The sequence below is a fragment of the Heteronotia binoei genome, chromosome 3 (assembly GCF_032191835.1).
Source record: "Heteronotia binoei isolate CCM8104 ecotype False Entrance Well chromosome 3, APGP_CSIRO_Hbin_v1, whole genome shotgun sequence".
Classification (NCBI taxonomy): Eukaryota; Metazoa; Chordata; class Lepidosauria; order Squamata; family Gekkonidae; genus Heteronotia; species Heteronotia binoei.
Genome location: NC_083225.1, coordinates 124,135,752 through 124,158,082, shown reverse-complemented (window position 1 = coordinate 124,158,082; position 22,331 = coordinate 124,135,752). Strand labels below are relative to the sequence as shown.

At 44.2% G+C, this 22,331-nt stretch overlaps 1 protein-coding gene across 2 annotated transcripts in view; it reads left to right on the top strand.

The window, feature by feature from the left end:
• GBE1 (1,4-alpha-glucan branching enzyme 1) overlaps positions 1-22,331 on the top strand; it is a 349,834-nt gene that overhangs the window by 42,895 nt on the left and 284,608 nt on the right. For both annotated transcript variants that reach the window (XM_060234428.1, XM_060234427.1), the window contains exon 2: positions 20,866-21,035. In XM_060234428.1, coding sequence (XP_060090411.1) covers positions 20,866-21,035 — 170 coding nt within the window. The remainder of the gene's footprint in view (positions 1-20,865; positions 21,036-22,331) is intronic.

Genomic DNA, 22,331 nt, shown 5'->3' with positions numbered 1-22,331 from the left:
GGTGGGGTTATTCCGAAGGCATCAAAAGGAAGGGGAAAAAAGTGTTTCCTGCCTCCCTGAAGGAACGAGGGGAATAACCCATGGAGATGTCCTCTGAACCTCTGAGGAGAAGGACCCCTCACGTTAAGTCCAATGGTCATTCTCACAGTGAAGGTTCTTCCATTTGCAATGATCCCTCCATTTCTCTCCCAGCTGTTTCTTCTTTAACCCACTTCTCTTTTCAAGCTCAGGTTGTCTGAACTTCTTGTGTTTGTGTGTGCATGCATGCACAAACACAAAAATGCACAGGAGCAGACAATGGTGTTTAATTAATCTCTGCTGTCATCCCAGAAATCCCAACTATCCCTCAGAATATGTAACAAGATTTAGCCACAATAGCCACCTGGAATCTAGGAAGTTGCTGGGAAATCTTTGTGTATTGCTTTCTCATAGCTCTCCTGAAGACATTTGGTTTGCCACTGTGTAAAAACAGGATGAGTATAAAGAGCCAATGTTTAATTCTTATATCATCAACAATTCTAAAATTTTCTCCATTGACTCTCCAGTCCTTCACAGTGGAGAATCCCTGTCCTGGAACCACAATTTACCCTTCAAAAATATCTCCCCTTGACTTGTAGTTGCAGTGTCAGTAGAAAAAGGTTAGTTCAAAACAACATCCTAGTGGGAGAATTTCCTCATCCTTTTCCTCATGCTTTTGGTGTATATAAAGTGAATGTGGACCACCGTATTTTTCGGACTATAAGACGCACTCCCCCCCCAAAAAAAGTGGGGGGGAAAGTGTGTGCATCTTATAGTCCGAAGGTACGTACCTTCGGGGGGGGGCGATCTGCTGCCTCTTCCTCCGATCTGGCGCTTCCCCGCGCCTGCCTGCCTGGCTCCATCTTCTTCAGGCAAGCGCTGGGATCGCTCCACGTGGCCCCAGCACTTTGCAAGCGCCGGCTGCGGAGGGGGCAGCGTGCTTCCTACTTGCCTGTGTCCCTGCCTTCAGCTGTGATGTTTAAAGCAAGCGCTGGGATCGCTCCTTCCCCCCTCCGATCCCAGCGCTTGCTTTAAACATCACAGCTGAAGGCAGGAACACAGGCAAGTAGGAAGCACCCGCCCCCTCCGCAAACGCAGCGCTTTGCGAGCGCCGGCTGTGGCGAGGGCAGCATGCTTCCTACTTCCCTGTGTGCCTGCCTTCAGCTGTGATGTTTAAAGCAAGCACTGGGATCGGAGGGGGGAGGGAGCGATCCCAGCGCTTGCTTTAAACATCACAGCTGAAGGCAGGCACACAGGGAAGTAGGAAGCACCCGCCCCCTCCGCAAACGCAGCGCGTTGCGAGCGCCGGCTGTGGAGAGGGCAGCGTGCTTCCTACTTCCCTGTGTGCCTACCTTCAGCTGTGATGTTTAAAGCAACGCTGGGATCGCTCCCTCCCCCCTCCGATCCCAGCGCACACAGGGAAGTAGGAAGCATGCTGCCCTCGACACAGCCGGCGCTCGCAAAGCGCTGCGTTTGCGGAGGGGGCGGGTGCTTCCTACTTGCCTGTGTTCCTGCCTTCAGCTGTGATGTTTAAAGCAAGCGCTGGGATCGGAGGAGGGAGGGAGCGATCCCAGCGCTTGCTTTAAACATCACAGCTGAAGGCAGGGACACAGGCAAGTAGGAAGCACGCTGCCCCCTCTGCAGCCAGCGCTTGCGAAGCGCTGGGGCCACGTGGAGCGATCCCAGTGCTTGCCTGAAGAAGATGGAGCCAGGCAAGCAGGTGCGGGGAAAGCGCCGGATCGGAGGAAGAGGCAGCGGATCTCCCCCCAGGAGGAAGGTGCGTCCTATCCTCCGGAGCGCCTTATGGTGCGAAAAATACGGTACTTCTTGGTGAATGTATTGGATTTCTAAAGAGCATGATGGAAATTAAGTTGACTCATCAATGCTGTATAATGTCTAGAGAATGCAGAAATGTAAGTTGATTCTTTAGTGTGGGACACAGGGACTTAATGGATTCTACTCAGTCATTTTGCACCAGTATCTTATAACTAATTATAATTTTGCTTCAGTGGTTGATATGTCACTTTCTGCATTTTCATGGTGGTGATCCAGTTGGCAACTCTTCCCATTGAGTTTTTTGTGGCACATTTCTCTTTCTGAGTCACAAATAAAGAACTTTTCTAATTTGTAGATTCAGATTGTTTCAGGTAACTCTTTTAAGTTCTCAAATATTTCAACCAAATAAGTATTTTATTTTAAGGATTGCAAAGTGCAAGAAGTGATAAAGAGATGCCATTGTTGCATGCAGAAAATGATGAAAATAATCACCAGTTAACAATAATATCTTCACATTAATAGTGTGTGTATATACTCTATTTGGTGCATCATCAACAAACATGCATTAACTATAATGGTACCGTGACAGGACTTTCCTTTTATATATTTCAAAAACACTTTTTTGTATCCTCAGTTACCCAAACTACTTGCAGTTCTCAGGAACTCAATACGTGACACCCAATAGTTCAAAACCACATACAGATAAACTTTATTTCACTCCAGTCTTCTTCTCAGAACAGTAGCCTTAAAATATATATAGAAAGGCAAAACAGTTAGATAACATTAGTACATTATGCTCACAGTTACATTTTCATACAGTTACAAAATTAGAATTCAGTTAAACACTCTTCCTGTTCAGTAATTAAATGTATTGTATCTTATAATCTAATATCTGCTACAGTTTATGCTCTAAGAATCTAAGTCCCAATGTCTTCCTCTCTCTCTCTAAACTCCATCAGTCCACAATTATTATGTTAGAGACCTCTAACAAATTTTGGCTTGATTGGCACAGAGAGCCCCCTGGCTCTCTGATGCAAGTCAGCAACTTCTACATAAAATCCCAGGGTTTATAAAGGTTTTCTCCTGAGAAAATTTATCATTTATCTCCATCTTATCTTATTCCCACCAGCTGCATTAGCAGATGGTCTCTTACACCTGCAAATGCCCAGCTATCTTTAGATCTGATGGTGGGATCTGGTGAGGATCTGATTAGTTCCCATCATCTGAAGCATAACATCCTTTTGGGCCAAGATCATTTTTTCAAGGCTAAGATTGACCTCAGATAACTCTAATATTACTGACCTGCTTTTCTAGCAGCTAACTGAAGACCCAACCAAAATTTTTCTGCAACAGGTACATCACTTGCAACCACTGAAAACGAGTTCAGGGTGCTCTGATCTCCCCTCAAAAGTCTACTCCACAGTAAATTCAGTATACAGTATTTCAGGGGCAAACTGCCTCCATTATGTTATTCTGTATGTCCAGTGACTTTGGGTGAAGCCCTCCAACATCCAGTAGTAAAAGACAATTCCAAACGAAACAGTAAGGGACCATGGTTTTGTGCCCTTGGTCCTTCCTCAGCCTTTTCACTCAAAAACATTGCTTCTGGAGCCACAGTACATATAATACAAACATGGATCAATGCATGTCAATTTCAAATTGAAATTGACATGTGTTGATCCATGTTTGTATTATATGTACTGTGGCTCCAGAAGCAACATTTTTGAGAGAAAAGGCTGAGGAAGCACTGAGGGCACGGTTTCAATAGTACACAATTGTGTACTATTACAAACCATTGTATGTAGGGTTTTTTTTGTAGAAAACCTCCAGCAGGAACTCATTTGCATATTAGGCCACACACACCCCTGGTACCAGGCCAATCAGAACTGTGTTCCTGTGCATTCTTGCTCAAAAAAAGTCCTGGCTATATGCAAACCACTGGCTGTGTGAATTGAGACACTTCGGCTTTTAAAAGTAGACTAGCTTGATACCCGTGTTTCGCTATGGTATGTGAGTACTATTTGTGAATTTCTTTGCTGCATCTCTAAGTTGTAGCATTGACGTATTTTATACATCTGCCAGGAGTTTTCTTGAGGGCAGTAAGAAGTGATGGCTGTGAGAGGTGTGTGGGGAAGTTGACCTGAGGGAGCTGTGGTGTGATGGACACTTTGGTATGTTCATATGAGAGGTTCACTTGTAGTGGTTAAGTGTGCGGACTCTTATCTGGGAGAACCGGGTTTGATTCCCCACTCCTCCACTTGCACCTGCTGGAATGGCCTTGGGTCAGCCATAGCTCTGGTAGAGGTTGTCCTTGAAAGGGCAGCTGCTGTGAGAGCCCTCTCCAGCCCCACCCACCTCACAGGGTGTCTGTTGTGGGGGAGGAGGGTAAAGGAGATTGTGAGCCGCTCTGAGACTCTTCGGAGTGGAGGGTGGGATATAAATCCAATATCATCATCATCTTCTCCTCCTCCTCCTCCTCCTCCTCCTCCTCCTCCTCCTCCTCCTCCATATAGGTCTTTGGAAGCCCATGCACCATTTCCCCCTGATCATTTGAAAGCTCAGTTTCCACACTCGCTTTTATGTAAAATCCCTATGGAATTTTTAGAAGACTGGGTGGTGCATTTTACCTCAGGACACACGTAATGACTCCCAATAGGAAATGCATTCTATTTCAGGGATGTCAAACTCATTTGTTATGAGGGCCAAATCTGACATAAATTAGACCTTGTTGGGCTGGGTTATGTTGGGCCGGGCCATGTGTGTACCTACTTAAGATTAGGTAGCAGAGGTATAAACTTTTTAAAGGACACAGAAAAACATGATTAAATATTTTTAAAAACCCTTAATATAAAACATGCTTAAAACATTAGCACTTATTGGTCTTAAAGGTGCTTTCTTTGTATTGCTCCCATGGGATCCAGAGAACTGGGCAAAGGAACCTCTGGCTTTTCTTCCTTCCCCAGGGGACCAGGAGTGGGAGAAGACAGATGTTTTGCTCTGTAGCTCCTATGCAATTGAGCAAGCCTTGCAAAGCAGGCTGTGATCAGAAAGAAGCAGGAGAGAGGGAGAAGGAAGCAGATGACAGCCAGTTGCTTTGGGGTCTGATAGGAGCCCTCTGGGGACCTGTTTTGGCCCCTGGGCCACATGTTTGACACCCCTGGTTTTGAATGTTATGGGTGAGGACCCATCAGGCCACATATGCAAATGACCTCTGTGTTTCAGCTGTTTTTTTTGGGGGGGGGTGAGGTATGGTATAATCTTCTTCGTGGTCTCTGCGTTTCACACTCATGGGATGAAGCGCCAGCGCCGATCCCTGATAGGTAACTCCAGAGTCCGGGATTTTTCGCTGCCTGACCCCAGTAGGCATGCGCGACAGCCCCAGTGCGCATGCCCACCTGGTGGGCGCGAATATCTCACCTGTTCCTTCTTTTTTTTAATGTATATTTTTTATTATTATTATTCATTATCCATTTCTCTACATACTTTCTAGTATCCATTTACATTTCCCCCCCCCCCCTTAGTCTATACATCCTCTTCTTCTTCCAGCCAGGGACAAAGGACTTGTAGCTTCCACTGAATGTCCACTCTCCTTTCTTCCTTTGCCCATTTCAGGTAGGTCCACCACTTTTCTTTGATTCTTGATCTTCTTTCCTTCCATGATTCTTCTTGCGACATTATAGCAGCTATATCTGACTGGATAAAATCGAAGAGATAGTTATGCCAAGTTCTTTCCTTCAATTTACTTTTATCCTTCCATCCTGCTGCTATTACTGCTTTACCTGCTAATATCATTGCTTTTAGTAAATCTTGATTATTCTTCCCTATTATCTCATTCCCTAATATACTCATCTGCATTAATTCAAAGTTAATTTTCAACTCTACCTGAAAGAATTTCTTTATCCTTCCCACTACCATTTCCCATAATTTCTTGGCCTCAAGGCACTCCCACCACATGTAGGTGTACCATCCCTTCTCTTTCTTACAGTACCAACACTTAGGGCTCAACCCAGGAAACATATTGGCCAAAGTAGCCGGAGTTCTATACCATTTGGTGAAAAATTTCAGTTCCATTTCTCTGACCTTATGAATCTTAACATATTGGCCAAAGTAGCCGGAGTTCTATACCATTTGGTGAAAAATTTCAGTTCCATTTCTCTGACCTTATGAATCTTAACTTTTTTTAAACCTTCCATTATCTTCTCCCCTGTTTGTTTCGTTATTTGGCCTTCTAAACTCCATGTCTGTTGAAGGTAGCTTAATGCTCCTTCATTGTCTGAATTCATACTCCTGTATAAGATGCTTACTAATCCTTTTTTTGTTTTTCCCATTAATTTGTAAAACCTTTCCATAGGTTCTTCTTCATTTAAATTACTCTTCTCCACTTCCTTCTTAACTTTAGTATACAATCCTGTAGCCTTAAGCCAATATTGTACTCCTACGGCTTCTTGTAACTCCTGTAATGGTTTTAACTTGTCTAATATTAACAAGTCTTCTACTCTTCTAAATCCTTTAATCTTAAGTAGTTCACTCCACCTATGCTCCTTATCTCCCTCCATCAGTGTTTCTAATGGCGTCCATCTAGATACCCGATTCAGCCATTTCGGCTGCCATTTCTTCCAAACATTTAACCCATTTTTCCTTGGTCCCGCGTTTAAATTAAGTTCCTGGAATGCGCATGCTCTAGAGGAAGACGCCTTGGCTCGTCCCTCTCCAGATAAGAAAAGAGATTAAGACCGAAAGATAAGTAAATATTGAAATACGGGAGTCATAATATTTGGCAGTGAGGCTAGACAAGTCAAAGGAGCAAAAGGCGTGCTCATAAGAGAGCCAGCAATTTAAAGAAGGGAGTTTTTTGGAAAAACAGATAAGGAACGGAGGAGGTAATTAGCAGCTTAGAAATGGCTGCCACTACAGTGAAACAGCTTTCGGAACAAATAGCACAGTTTCAGGCATTAATGATACAGTCTCAGAGCAAGATAGAAGAAACTGTTGCTGTAATAAAAAATGAAGTCACTCAGATAAACAAGGAACTGCAAGATATTAGGCAGCTCTCAGAGGGAGAAGTTATTATAGCAGGAGACTTTAACATAGATATGACTAAAGAGAAGGAAGTTCGGTGGAGAAGGAATTTGGTAGAAGCGCATGAAGCCTTAGGCTTGGTTCCAAAGCCGACACATTTATTAAGTAGACACAAGACAGCTTCCTGTATTGATTATATATTTCTTAAAAAATCAAATAATTGGGAGTTGAGGAAAGTAACAACCCATCCAATATGGATTTCAGATCACGCTCCACTGAATATAGAATTGGGGATAAAAAATGAGCAAATTGGAAGGACCTGGAGATTTAACAGTATGGTTTTATTAAAAACCATTATTAAAAAAAGAAAATAGACAATATATGGAAAATCAAGTGAAACAATATTTTAGAGAAAATAAGAGTACAGTGGCCACGGATATCCTGTGGGAAGCGGCAAAGGCAGTCTTAAGAGGACATTGCATGATGGAGAAAGAAATTAAAAAAGAATGGTATGCTAATAAGACACAGAAACTCCAGGAATTAGGTGCACTGCAGAGTAGTCAAGGTATTAGATTCTGCCCTGATAGGAAAAAAAAAGATTGAAGAGATTAGGAAACAATTGGACTTTATAGATTCGAGGGCATTATGGAAGAAACAAACCATGGTAAGAAATGAGTTTCAAAGAGATTCAATAAATTCCATTAGGAGACTGGCTAATTATTTCAAGAATAGGAAAGAAAAGCAAAAGGTGGAAGGTATAAGAAGACAAGGAAGGGTCATGCAGAACCCAAGAGAAATTAGACAAGCGTTTCAAGAATTCTATAAGGATTTATATGCCAGGAGGAATATAACGGAACATATTGAAAAAAGTGGAGAAGGGTTGAAAGACATAAATAAAGAGAGTTTGGAGAAGGAAATAACAGTTCAAGAAATAGAGGAAGTTGTGAACAATTTAAAAGTGGGTAAATCCCCGGGGCCAGATGGCTTTACTGCAGATTTTTATAAGGAGATGAAGGAGTTACTGATCCCGGAATTACAACAAGTGTTCAATGCTATATTGAGGGGAGGAAAAGCTCCTGACTCTTGGAGAATGGCTGAAATAACTTTAATATTAAAACCTCAGAAAGATCCTCGGGAAGTGGGTTCATATAGACCAATAAGCCTACTTAACCAGGACTACAAAATATTTGCTAACGTTTTAGCAAATAGACTAAGGAACATATTACCTGATATAATAAAAGAGGATCAATATGGATTTGTGAAGAATAGGAGTATTGCACATCCTATAAGGAATATATTAAACATATTGTACCATAGACATTCTGGGCAACTTGCTTTGCTTAAATTAGATGTATATAAGGCATTTGATACGTTGTCCCATGAATTCTTATGGTCCATAATGAAGAAGTATGGGATTGGGCCACTATTCTTAAAAGCCTAAGGTCTATAGGGAGGGGTCAGCAGTGGTAAGAGTAAATAATGGGCATACGGATCAGTTCTCAATTGAGAGAGGGGTAAGGCAGGGGTGTCCACTTTCCCCATCCTTATTTATAATGGCGATAGAGCAATTAGCAGAAAGAATTAGGAATTCAGGCAGAATAGAAGGTTGTAGAATGGGAAAGGAGGAAATAAAAATCAACTTGTTTGCAGATGATTTAATTATGACAATATCTAACCCGAAAGAAGCCATTAGGGAAACGAAAATTATATTAGAGGATTTTGAAGGCGCATCAGGTCTAAGAATAAATATGGAAAAGTCAGAAATAATGTACTTTAATGTTGGATTGGATGAAAGGAAAGAAATTAATAGGATAACTAATATGGGGATGGGAGTTAAGAAATTTAAATATTTAGGGATAGAAATCTATAAAAATATCAACAGGATAGTGGAAGGAAATTATAAAAAAATCTGGGAGAAGATAGAGAGGGATATGCAGCAGTGGGGGAAAAGGACGATGAGTCTGACCACTAAAATAAAGAGTGTATCAATGTTTTGGCTGCCAAGGTTGTTGTACCTTTTTCAAACGATACCATTGGAGTTAGGTAAGCAAAAAATGATTAACTGGAACACTAAAATAAGGGAATGGATATTTGGAAGTAGGAAACTTAGAATCCCCAAAAAATTAGCATACAACCATCAATCGGAACTTGGATGGGGAGTTCCAGATATAATTAATTACTATGAAGCATTTCAGCTTAAGGCATTATTAGAGATAGAGAAGGAAGGGGATCAGAAATGGATAAAGTTTGAGAATGAAGCTAATAATGGGGTAGGAAAACATGGCATCTTTACGAACCTGTTCCTTCTTTACCGCCGCATTGGATAGACGTGTTTTCGTCACTCCGGTCGGTAGTTATTTACCTTCTCCTTTTCCGGGTTTCTCTTCGGGTTTTTTTTTGTTCTTGGTTCCTGTTATATATTATTAGAGACTATTAGTTGGTTGTTTCAACCCTTTGGGGTTTCCCCCCGCCCTTTCCCCCCATCCCTGTCTATGGAAAAGCGTTGGGTTTTTTTCAAGAGGTGCCTTAAGTGTGGGAGCAAGATCCCTCCTCCGGACGGACATTCTCTTTGTCTGCTGTGCCTTGGGGAAGGTCATCGGGTGGAATCCTGTCATCACTGCTTGAAATTTTCCAAGCAGATGAGAAAAAGCGAGCGGCAAGACTTTCGGCGGCACTGGTAAAATTGACTCTCACACCACAGATGTCGACATCAACTAGCACTTCGATGGCCACCCTGGCATCGATATCGGTTCTGGTCTCATTGTCGAGCCAACCGACCCAACCATTCAAAGGAACTGACGGCCCCCACAAGCGTGCGGGCTCGGCATCCCAGTCGGAACTATCGACCCTGGCCAAGAAGGCCAAAGGGACCCGGGACTCTCGCTCTGTTGAGCTCAGGAAGCATAAGAAGAAAAAGAGGCGCCAAGACAGGCAGACCCCTTCTCCGCCACTGAAGGACTCGGCGATAATTTCGGGGGAGCCTCCGGAGAAAATCCTTGCTTCACTGATTTGACCGAAGAGCCCCTTGGGTCTGATGGATGTTCCACAGACTTCCCTTTCCGACTCCGACCAGGAGGTCGACCCTATAGAACGGTCGGTAGACTCAAAGGAGGGTAGCGATCCTAGCTCGGCATCGGACTTAGAAGTCTCACAGCCGAGGGATCGCTCAACACCGATGATGCCTTGATTCAGCCTGAGAGATTTGGGGAGCCTTCGGACCCTTTTAGACATCCTCATCCTCTGCCTAACTGGGACCTGCGACTGTGGGCTTATCCGTTTGGGGGCTATCCCTATAATTCGCCATACCCTTGGTACCCTCCTCAGAACCCAGACTGGGATCGGCACTCGGAGGCCTTGCACCACTCTAGAGTCTCGGCACACTCTCCACCAGGTCGCCAAGGTTCATTGATGCCTATGTCGACCTCGAAGTTGGTCAGGAAGCTGGCACGCTTCAGTGATCCCGATGTCGAGAAAACCTCCTTGACTAGGATTGCTGTTGACGCCCCAGGTTTACCATCGGCTGAGAGCATATTTTCATCGCCATCAACCTCAGATGACGATGGGGAAGAGCAGTCGGGCCATCAGCAGGAGGGATCGTCCCCAGAATCCAGAATAGCTGAGGATCTTCCAATCTCTCCTGAAGATTTGAAGTCATATGAGGATCTTATTAAAAGAATGGTACATTCCTTGTCTTTGCCTGTGGTCCAGCCTCAACCGGTCATTGACGACACAGTCTTTGACGTTATGCAGAAGGACACTTCCACAGCGGTAGCCCTTCCCATTACTAAGGTCATCTTGCAAGCCATCAAAGATCCTTGGTCCAAGCCTGCCTCAACCTCTATCTCATCCAAGCATATGAATCATATGTATAGAGTCCAGGAACATGGCGCAGAGTTTCTCTTTAACCATCCACGCCCCAACTCTGTAGTAGTGTTGTCCTCGTCTGAGGCCAAGAAGACCCACACCTCGCTTCCAGATAAAGAGGGGAAGAGGATTGATATTTTTGGCAGGTGCTTTTATTCGGCGGGCACGCTTGGAATTAAAATTTCTAATTATTCTGCCTGCATGGCGAGATACCAGTATTCCTTCTGGGAACAGCTCTCACCACTCCTAGCTTCTCTGCCTGAAGATAAGCGCACGTTGGGCCAAAAAGGCCCAGAGGGAGGGAATGCTCCTGGCAAAACAACAGCTGCAGGCTTCAAAACATATGGTGGACACTGCAGCTAAGATGCTTACCTCAGCCATTATGTTGTGTCATCATTCTTGGCTTCGGGCCACTGCTCTCCAGTTCGACACAAGATCCTGGGTCGAGGATCTCCCTTTTGAAGGTGAGGGTCTCTTCAGCTCTACTACGGATGCGGTCCTACAAGAAATGGACAAGAGCATTAAGACGTCTCGTAATCTGGGAGTACCTTCCTCTTCCTCTCGCCCTGGCAAGTCTCATCCATGGTCCAAGCAATCGCCTAAGAAGCCCTACCACACTAAATCCCCTGAGAGTTTGTAGAATTCACGTACGGGACAGCATGAGGCCAAGAGTTCCTTCGCTGCAGGAGGGAAGACAAAGTTTTCTTCTTTCTCCTTTCACGTGGAAAAGTCCAAGGCTGGCAGGAATTCTAAGCAGGGACTTTGACTTTGGCATCCCCCCCCCTCCTCTGGGCCCACCCGCCTCTACAGATTTCTGCAAGCATGGCAGCAGATCACCACCCACAAGTGGGTCTTGTCCATCATACAGGAGGGTTATGTGATAGAATTTGTTCAGCTCCCTTCTTATCCCAGATTGGTGATCACACACCCTACAGCGGTTTTACTGGAGGAAGTTCAAAATCTGCTCAGCAAGCCAGCAATAGAACCTGTTCCCAATCATCTCAAGGGTCGGGTTCTACTCCAGGTACTTCACGGTTCCCAAGTGGGATGGTGGTCTTCATCCGATCATGGATCTGAGGGGCCTGAACGAATTCATCGCTTATCAGAAGTTCAGAATGCTGACTCTACAAAGCATCCTTCCACTCATCAGCAAGGGAGATTGGATGGCTACTCTGGACTTGAAGGATGCTTACTTCCACATCAGCATCCTCCCCAGTCCCAGGAGGTTTCTTTGGTTTGCCATTGGGACGCACCATTTTCAATACCAGGTTCTCCCTTTTGGGCTCTCTACTGCCCCCAGGGTCTTCACGAAGGCCATGGTTGTTGTAGTGTCTTACCTTCGTCTCCGGAATATCTTCCTTTTTCCCTACATAGACGATTGGTTGGTGGTTGCTGTGTCCGAAGCTTCTCTTAGAGCACATCTGCAAGTGATTACCAACCTTTTGAGTGCACTAGGACTTCTGGTGAACGAGAAGAAGTCTCACCTGATCCCAGCGCAAAGAGTTCAGTTTATAGGAGTGATTTTGGACACCAACCAGCACCTAGCATTTCTTCCAGATTCCTGAGCATTGGATATCATCTCCCTAGTTCAACTCCTTCAGGCGGTGAGATGCGCTTCTGTTCTGCAGATCCAACGTCTCTTGGGGCTCATGGCGGCTACTACCAGTGTTCTGTGCTTCGCGAGGCTGAGGATGTGAATCCTTCAGCTCTGGTTCATCAGGAATTACAATCCGATGAGAGACCTCCCATTCAAGATTCTGCAGGTTCCTTTGCTGATGCTTCGCTCTGTGGATTGGTGGAGGATGAAGTTCAATCTTTGCGGGGGAGCTCCATTTCATCTCTCCCTCTCCCCACTCACGATAACAACAGATGCATCGCTGTGGGAATGGGGAGTGCACCTCAAAGATCTCTGCATAGGCGGCCCATGGCCCTCGTCAATGGCTCACCATCATATCAAATTTCTTAGAGCTCATGGCAGTCCATCTGACCTTGAGGTCATTTCTACCTTTAATCTATGGTCAGACCATAGCTGTGATGTTGAGCAACACGACGGCTGTCAGTTATCTAAATCATCAAGGGGGGACTGTGTTCAGAAGGCTGTGTGTGTTGGTGATGCGGCTTTGGGAGACCTGCATAGCTTCTCAGACCTTCATTGTAGCCACCCATCTGCCAGGGGAGCTCAACACTCGGGCGGACTCCCTGAGCAGGGAAGACGTCTCCCATCACAAATGGAAGATGAACTGGAGATACGTCGAACCTCTGTTCCGGGAGCGGGGTCATCCCAGAATAGATGTTTTTGCCACGGCGAACAATCAAAGTGTGAACATTTTTGCTCCAGAGGAGGGACGGACCCAAGGTCCCTAGGGGACGGTCTTCTACTTCCCTAGGTGGGCAAGTTCTTATACCGGTTTTCATCATTGCCTCTTCTCACCAGAGTGCTTCACAAATTGGCTCAGGAGCGTCCAGAGTGCATCTTTGTTGCTCCATGGTGGCCTCGACAGACTTGGTTTCCTGTCCTTCTAGCCATGGCAAGGGGGTGTCACCGCAAGTTTCCATTGGAACCAGACCTCCGTTTGGCTCAAGGCGACTGCCTGTTTCACCACAACATCCCTCATCTCAAATTGATAGCTTGGAGGGTCAGCTTCTAGAATTCTCTGACAGAGTGCAACATGTTATGTTGAGCAGTAGAAAGATATCACCGCTCCTATGTGGGAAAGTGGTCTAGGTTCCTGTCTTTTTTGTGGGACAAGGGTGCGGATGCATGTTCGGCTGGTCTTGAGTTTGTGTTTGAGTTTTTACTATCCCTTGTTGATGCTGGACTTAATCATTCCTCGATTCGAGTATATCTGGCTGCCATCTCGGTTCATCACAACCCTGTGAATGGTGCATCGGTTTTTATACACCAGCATACAAAACATTTTTGAAGGGTCTTCTGCGGCTTCACCCGCCGTCTAAGGTTCCTTCTGCTTGGGATCTGATGCTGACCCTTGACCGGCTCTCGAGGCGCCCCTTTGAACCCTTGGCTACCTGCCTGCTGCATCTTCTAGCCTGGAAGACTGATTTCTTAGTGGCTGTCACTATGGCTAGGAGGGCAGGTGAGCTAGTGGCTCTGCGGTGTGATGTTCCATACATTTCTTTTCAGGACAATGGGGTGTCCTTGGCCTCGGACATCTCGTTCCTCCCTAAGGTGGTGTCTAGTTTCCACCTCAATTTGGAAGTCTTTCTGCCTACTTTTTACCCTTCTCCTTCTTCTGCGGAAAAGAGACGTCAGCACGCCTTGGATGTTAAGAGGGCTTTGTTGTTTTTTCTGCATTGCACCAAGCCATTTAGGAAGGATTCCAATTTATTTGTCTCCTATGCGGCCCCTAGATTGGGCTCCAGGATCTCTGCACAGAGGCTTTCACGGAAGCCATTAAACTCTGCTATCTGTTGGCTAAGTGTCCCTTGCCAGGGCCACTCCGTGCACATTCCACTAGGGCTATGGCCACGTCCACAGCATTTCTGAAGGGTGCTTCCTTGGCGGACATCTGCTTGGCTGCAACCTGGGCATCTCTTCATGTCTTCATACGACATTATGCCCTGGATGTCCGGAAGCATCACAGAGCACAGCTGGGTGCCCTGGTCCTTCAAGCCACTATTTCTGCATAACCGCCTGCTCCCTCCTCCAGGTAAGCCTAGCTTGCTAATCTCCCATGAGTGTGAAGCACAGAGACCATGAAGAAGATAAGCAGGTTTCCTACCTGTAACTGATGATCTTCGAGTGGTCATCTGTGCATTCACACTACCTTCCCTCCTTCCCCTCTGCTGTCAGTCATGGTACTCTTGGTAGGTGGCGGCAGGAAGGAACTGGTGGGATATTCACGCCCACCGGGTGGGCATGTGCACTGGGGCTGGCGGTGTGGCGGTGCTGATGCTGTTAGATCTGTCGGCCGCGTTCGACACGGTCGACCATCGGCTACTGTCCCGCCGCCTCGTCGACGTAGGGGTTAGGGGGTTGGCTTTACAATGGCTCTCTTCCTTCCTCGAGGATCGGGGACAAAGGGTGGCAATCGGGGGTGAGCTGTCCCAGAGGCATACACTAGAGTGTGGGGTGCCTCAGGGAGCAGTTCTCTCACTGATGCTATTTAATATCTATATGCACCCCCTTGCCCAGATTGCCCGGAGGCATGGGCTTGGGTGTCACCAGTATGCGGATGACACCCAGCTCTATCTGCTAATGGATGGCCAGCCTGGCTGCGTCCCAGGGAATTTGGACCTGGCACTGCAGGCCGTGGCAACTTGGTTAAGGCTGAGTGGGTTGAAGCTGAATCCAGCGAAGACAGAAGTCCTGTGCCTGGGTCGGGGTGTTCTGGGGAGGGAAATATCTCTCCCGGTTTTTGACGGGTCAGGAACTTGGGAGTTCTACTGGAGCCTTCATTATCAATGGAGACCCAGATAGCAGCCACTGCTAAGTCAGCCTTTTTTCATCTGAGGCAGGCAAGGCAGTTGGCTCCCTTCCTAGAGCGCCAGAACCTGGCAACAGTGATTCATGCAACGATCACCTGGAGACTGGATTACTGTAATGCCCTCTACATGGGGCTGCCTCTGTGCCGAACCCGGAAGCTGCAGCTGGTGCAGAAAACGGTGGCTAGGCTGCTATTGGGGCTCCCAAAATGGGAGCACATACAGCCAGGGCTGCGCGGACTGCACTGGTTGCCAGTTACATACCGGATTTGTTACAAAGTGCTGGTTATTACTGGTTATTACCTTTAAAGCCCTATATGGCCGAGGACCTGCCTACCTGAGGGACTGTCTCTCCCCATATGAACCCCAGAGAGCACTGAGGTCAGCAGGGAAGAACCTGCTGACCATCCCCGGGCCGAAAGAGGTAAAACTACAGAGTACCCGCATGCGGGCCTTCTCTGTTGTGGCTCCACACCTATGGAATCAGCTCCCGGAAGAAACGCGGGCCCTGCGGGACTTTGATCAGTTTCGCAGGGCCTGCAAGACCATTCTTTTCGGGAGGGCCTTCACCGATTAAAAGAAAGAGACAGCTTAAGTAATTTTACCATCTGTTGAAATAGCACCAGGATGTTAATTTTAATAAGCTTAAAATTTTAATTAAATTGTTAATTTTAATTAAATTGTTATATTAGTTACTGTTTTTAAATACTGTTGTATAACTTAATATATTTGATCTAATGTTGTTAGCTGCCCTGAGTCTGCTTCGGCAGGGAAAGCGGGATATAAATAAAATGATTGATTGATTGTTGTTAAAGAGAACTAAGTCATTCTGTCTTGTGGTGTCTCTCCGAATGAGAGAGAAGGGACCTAGTGTGTGAAAGAGTCAGGGCTTTCTCTGTGTTTTTACAGAAGCTAGATGGGTGGTGACCTGTGATGGCCTGACCTACCTGTAACCCTAACACTGTATGAAAGGTTGTGGAGGGTGGTAGGGTCTTTGAGTGAGTAAAAAGCATGTCATATGAGATAGGCTAGAAAGGTCTAAGGCAGGAGGATCTGGCCATTGCAATACTGACAGCTATCAGGTCTGTATTTCTCAGATTCCATTGGGAAGCAAATGACTTAATACTTGTCTACCAATTTTAAGATCATGGTGCATACATTTTACTGCCCCTATTAATCTTCAGAATTGTATGTTTGGCACCCACAGGAAAAAGAGTATAAATTAGAACATGGAAACAAAAGTATGTATAAAACCTTTTGTCACAATTGTCTCTTTTCCCCCTAATATTTTTCTTTCTTTCTACTAACCTGGAATGAATCATAGAATAGAACCATAGAATCATAGAGTAGAAGGGACCTCCAGGGGCATCTAGTCCAACCCCCTGCACAATGCAGGAAACTCACAAATACCTCCTCCTAAAGTCACAGGATCGTCATTGCTGTCAGATGGCCATTTAGCCTCTGTTTAAAAACCTCCAAGGAAGGAGATCCCACCACCTCTCAAGGAAGCATGTTCCACTGCGGAACCACTCTAACGGTTAGTGATCCATCACTGGATTTTCAGCTGACATAACCAAGGGGGAAAAAAAAGACCTTTTAAGGAAAACTAAATTTCCTTTCCAAAAATTATTTTTGAAATAAACATGGGACTTGAGCTTATGATTCCATTCCACTAATGGGGGAGGCTTCTTTCAGCAGAAGGCTTTTTGTGCCAGAGAATTGCTGTGCTGTTACTAGAATGAAATCAAAAGATCAAACCCTGGCTTTTCCATATCTAGCAGTTCAAAGGCTCCAAAATGCTAATTTCTTAAGTAGTTTAGCTGGACTCTTGTGAGAAGTTGCTAGCTGCTTGTGGCTGATTGGATGAGAATACCTCGAATATACATAGATATAAAATTGAGGTAAGAAGGGGCTCTGGAAAAAGCTTCCGTTACATAGCACATGACAGATAACACTGACAGTTCAACAAGGGCCAGGAAGCAAGGGAAAGTTGGATGGGTTAGGAGTTGAATTTCACATACTGATTGAACTTATTGATCAGTTCTTTGATGGTGGGTTTCTAATACACACGCAGATTATTTATGTAAGACTAGGTATTTAAATTTAATTCACTTTGCATGATATACATTCTCTGTTATTTAATTTTTTACTAAAATGTTCTGTGAGCAGTTTGCAAGGCTTCATATATCGTAGAATTAATCAAAAATGAAATTGTAGTGAACAGTTGAGCCAATGGAAGTTACTAAAATCTGAACATAAATATATCTGTGTAGATATACAATTCAGCAATCATGTACTCCAATGTACTGGTTTATTTGCTCTTCTAAAGTTTTTTTTTGGTTATGGGTGTAAATGGTGACTGGTAAGATAAGAGACTGCAGTGGTTAAAAACTTGCGGTGGTGTTTATGCTAAACAGAGGAAAGGTGCTTTCTTTGTAATTTTTAGCAAGAAAACCAATGTAGGCACTTAGAGCTGTTCATTGGGCAATTATTTCAGAAGTGTGTTCCTCTGCAAAACATTTGCATGGACTTCTTCTGGCTGTTATATTTCCAGTGAATGGTATTCATTAGTAGCTGCTTCTTTCTAGCTATGAGCCTCAATGTGTTTCCCAGAGGAATAGCAAGATCAAGCCTTAATATTATGGCCTGAAAAATCTGCACCCACAACTTTTAATTTTTTCTAAAGTTCAGTCTGGTGTGCACAATAGCAGTTTCTGCTTTACTTGATTGAAATATACTCCTCTCAATAGTATTTTAAAAAAGGAACCTTTGACTAATGAAAGCTTATACCCTGGATATCTGTTCTTTAAGGTACTACTGGACTTGAACCTTGCTTTGAACTTTGAAAATCTTCCTTATCTATGTAATTTATATTTACATGTAACTCCAATTTCTCTCACCAGCCCCAGTTGAGGGGGGCGGGAATTACAGATGTTGGGATGGCTAATGGAAGGAAAGTGACAAGAACACAGTGGTGTTTCTACCCACTGTCCTCCAATTCCTAATGGGGCAATCAAACAGAACGTTGAGATCCCTCCAATCACCTATAACTAGGACTACCAGGCCCCCACTGCCAATCTATTGGCCAGTGGGAGACTTACTGTCAGCACTGGCAGGCCTAGGATTGTGTCACTTTCAGCTCATGCTGGAAGTGATGCCATTATGTCATTATACGTTTGCCAGTCCCCAGGTCCTAGCAGGGGATAACCTGGTTTTGTAGACTCTCCCCACCCCCAGCCAGCTGGCCGTTGAGGGGAAGCCCTACCCCAACAGCCACCATATGCATTTCCACCTCAGAAGGCTTAAGATGCTTGGGGCCAGCTTGCTTTTAGAAAGGTGTGTGTGCCTTTAAATTTCCAGAACCAGGCTGAATGGGGGTGGGGGGAGCTTGCAGAACAACGTGGCTGTTGTTAGAAAGGAAAGGGAAGCAGCCCTGTTCCTCGGTTTATTTTACATTCCCTCCAGAACACATTTGCACAGAAAAATAGAGAGTAAATAGTAAAGTAGAACCTCTGGTTTCCTGGTGTTAGTCTGAAGAACTTGATTGAGTACACAGCATTCAACAACTCCCATAGTGAACAAATTGCCCCACAAAGTGTATGCTTCTAAGATGTGTTTATTTTGGCTGCTTTGAGTTTGTGTGTGTGTGTGTGTGTGTGTGTGAGAGAGAGAGAGGGGAAGTGGAAGTACAGCCAGCTACTGGGGGTGAGGGAATGAAGACTGTATTCAGGGGAACTGCGCTGCCGTATTTTTATTTATATTAGGGAATGGGAAAGTCTCCTGGCTCCACCCCCAAAGTGTCCTGGCCCCATCTCTAAAGTTCCCAGATATGTTCTGAGTTAGATGTGGCAATCCTATGTCATGATGATGTAGGACACTCTGGTAATTGGGCAAAAACTCTATGGTAAAAATGGCTTCTACCATAGAGTTTTTGTCCAAATATCAGAGCCTCCCTGCATGGCTGCAGCACAGTGTTGTCACTTCCAATGTGTGCTTGAAGTGCGATCACTGATGTCACAGCAGTGTCAGCCTAGGCCTCTCCTATACGAAGTTTATACAAAACAATGCAACTTAAAAGCTGGAACCAAAGAGGTGGTTAGAGCCTTTTATTGTGACTAAGGCCTTTAGAAAGCCTTTCATACTCAGTCTACTGTGGCTTGGCTGGCTCTCTGTGTAGGTGTGCTGCTGGTCTTGGGCTTTTTGTGTTGCTGCATATTTCTGGGGGCTGCACCTCTCTCAAGGCTCCTTTTCAAGTTTTCTGCACCTGAACCCAGATGGCTTTTCTCCTTTTCCTCCTCAAAACTATCTCCCCTCAGGATTCTCCCCCCCCTTCCCCCGAGTCTCTTACAGCTCTCTCACAGGGCCCTTTATCCCCTAAATTCAACAGAGACAGGGTTATGTATATTTTACTGGTAGTGTAAGCAAGCTGAAAACATACTGTGCTGTGGGAGCAGAGGATGTTCCTGCCCCACATACCTTCTTACTTTTCTAACATAGGCAGATGGGGGGAAGTGAGTTGCACTAAATTGCTGTCTTGCTGTGTTTTGAACTTCTTTCTCCATGTTTTTTTCATCCCTCTTGTTCAACATATTTTATGCATTCAAATGAAATCGTAACAAGCTTTAAAATTCCATCAGCTGTCATACATATTTGTTGAGAAGGCAACTTTATATTTGGAGGCTCTTGTAAGAAAGATTGTGCTTTGCTGTGCTATGCATAATAAGAGAATCTAACGGTAGAGGTTACAGAAATCATCCAACAAGTTTGATGCACAATACGAATTTCCCGGATGTAACACCAGGGTCCCTGTTTGTGGAAAAAGAAAATTATATGTACCTCTCCACTAACCTGAGGTTTTTTTCTTTTGACACTGTTTTTACTGGCTGTGAGATAAATAATGGTCTCCTGAACAAAAGCTATTGGGAAGGCTTAACATTGCAAGGTAAAGGTAATATAATCAATTGAAATAACCAATAAAGGGAATCTAAGGAGCCTCTTAATATGATGTATAAAGTGACTCTTTCTTACCTGAGCTTTAAATAAACCTGAGACTGCTCCTTAGAAGTGGCGTTTTCCCCAGGGTGTAATATCTTAGTTGTCACTGTGATTGATGTTTCCTTTGAACAAATGACCCTTTTAAACTAGGTGGAACTGAGTATCTTACAACAGAAATTCCATGCTTTAGCTTTTGTTTTATGAAGGAAAAAATGTTTCTAAAGAATGTTTTGAGGCCAGTTTGTTTTAGCAGAATGATATGATTCACTTAAGAACATAAGAGAAGCCATGTTGGATCAGGCCAATGGCCCATGCAGTCCAACACTCTGTATCACACAGTGGCCAAAATATATATATATACACACACACTCTCTCTCTGGTGTTTTTATATCAATGGAATCCTGCACAGCAGTTTAAACAAAATTCATTCAAGAGGCATTTGGAGCTTCTAGTCTGAGGAAAAGTTGATATTGCATTGACTGAAATATTTCAGAAATTGCTAACTTTCAGTGAAGTTATTTGGTTGTTTTGGGTTTTTTTTTTTGTAAAACCCTATTGCTAGGAATTAACTAGAATATCTATATTGTAATAGAGTTGTGTAAGAATAATTAAGGAAAGTCTTGTTCTGCAATCTGATTTCCTTCCGTTACTTGGCATTTACTAGATTACATTTTTGGGCCGTGGGTAAAGCAACAAAATTCTTGTGTAAGGTATTATTCAGTAATATTAAATGTGTTCTTATGTTCAAAGGTATACTGTCTTTCATCGGATTTTGAAGAATGCTGAGGACAATGAAGGTGGCCTTGACAAGTTCACAAGGAGTTACCAGGCTTTTGGCATCCATAGGTTTGTAGATGGAGGGCTCTACTGCAAGGAATGGGCTCCTGGGGCAGAAGCAGTTTTTCTCACCGGTGACTTTAGTAAGTATCAGTCAACATATGAATTTTGTCTTATTACCATGATGCATCTGCAAATTCATTCTGTTTTCATCATTTTAGGTACGCATTTTAATTCTTTTAGGTAAATGCCAAATCTAAGTGCAAAATTCTGAGTTGCTAGGATTTCACTGTAATCTTAAAATCCTGTAATAGTAATAGGGTTATATACTGAGAGACAAGCTTGAATGAACAATGGTCTTTAAAGTAAAAAATAGTATATGGAGCATTCTTGTACCTAATATAGATAGGGTTGCCAGGTCCCTGCTGGGGCTGAGAGATCCTGTTTCAGGGTTATTCCCCCTTCAGAGGTTCAAGAAGCAGGGTATCAAGGAGGAAAAAAGGGAACCTGCAAAGTGGTTGTAGGAGAATCCAAGTTGCAAGTGAACATGATACTCTTTACAAAGTTGGGATAGTCTTTTGGTGAGGAAGGGTCCCATAGCTAGACATGGGAACTCGCTCTCCTGGAACATGATTGGTCCAAGATATGAAGTTTGATTTTGACTGGGTAGTAATTGCTGTCAAAATGTAGCCGAATGATTAGTAGGGAAACGTGACATTTCAGGGCGGATGGCCATAAGTCAGTTTTAGCATATTGACAAAGAACTGGGTGTGCATGTTTCAGTGTCTTCTTGATGTGGCTGGATTGGATTAGCAATACTTAAGGACTGCCCAACTGTCTATAGTTGGAAATAGTTTACATTGCCTTGATGAAGTATCCTTCTGGGCAGTGACAATATATTGGGTGATGTTCTTAGTGTTGAAAGATTTTTGTCCTTGAACAGGATATGCTATGCAGCTGGGGGAGGGGACTACATTTAATCAGTTTTAAATCCAGCACACTCTTCCTTTTCTTTCCTAGGATTTTCCAATATCATGGTTGAACCTTATTGTCTTTATAAGACTTCCAGAGTTTTAGATCCCCTGACTATAAAAGTGAGTGCCTATTATAAAAACTAAGTCCAAAACAAAATGGGACCCTGCTATCTGAAGGGGTCTTGGCTGGAGGAGAGGCTGGGGTCCTCACATTACCGGCAGGAAAACTAGGCCTTGGCTTGCAGTTATTGTTAATGTTGTGATGTCACTTCTGGTGCACATGAAGTGGTGTCATCATGTTGCTGACAATGTAGGGCTGCTCTAATATTTGGGCAGAAACTCTGTGGTAAAAAGGACCTCTACCATTTATTTATTATTTATTTATTTTGTTAATTTATATTCTGCTCTATCCTGCAAACGAGCTCAGGGTGGAGTACAACAGATTTAATCAGAACAGTAGACAAT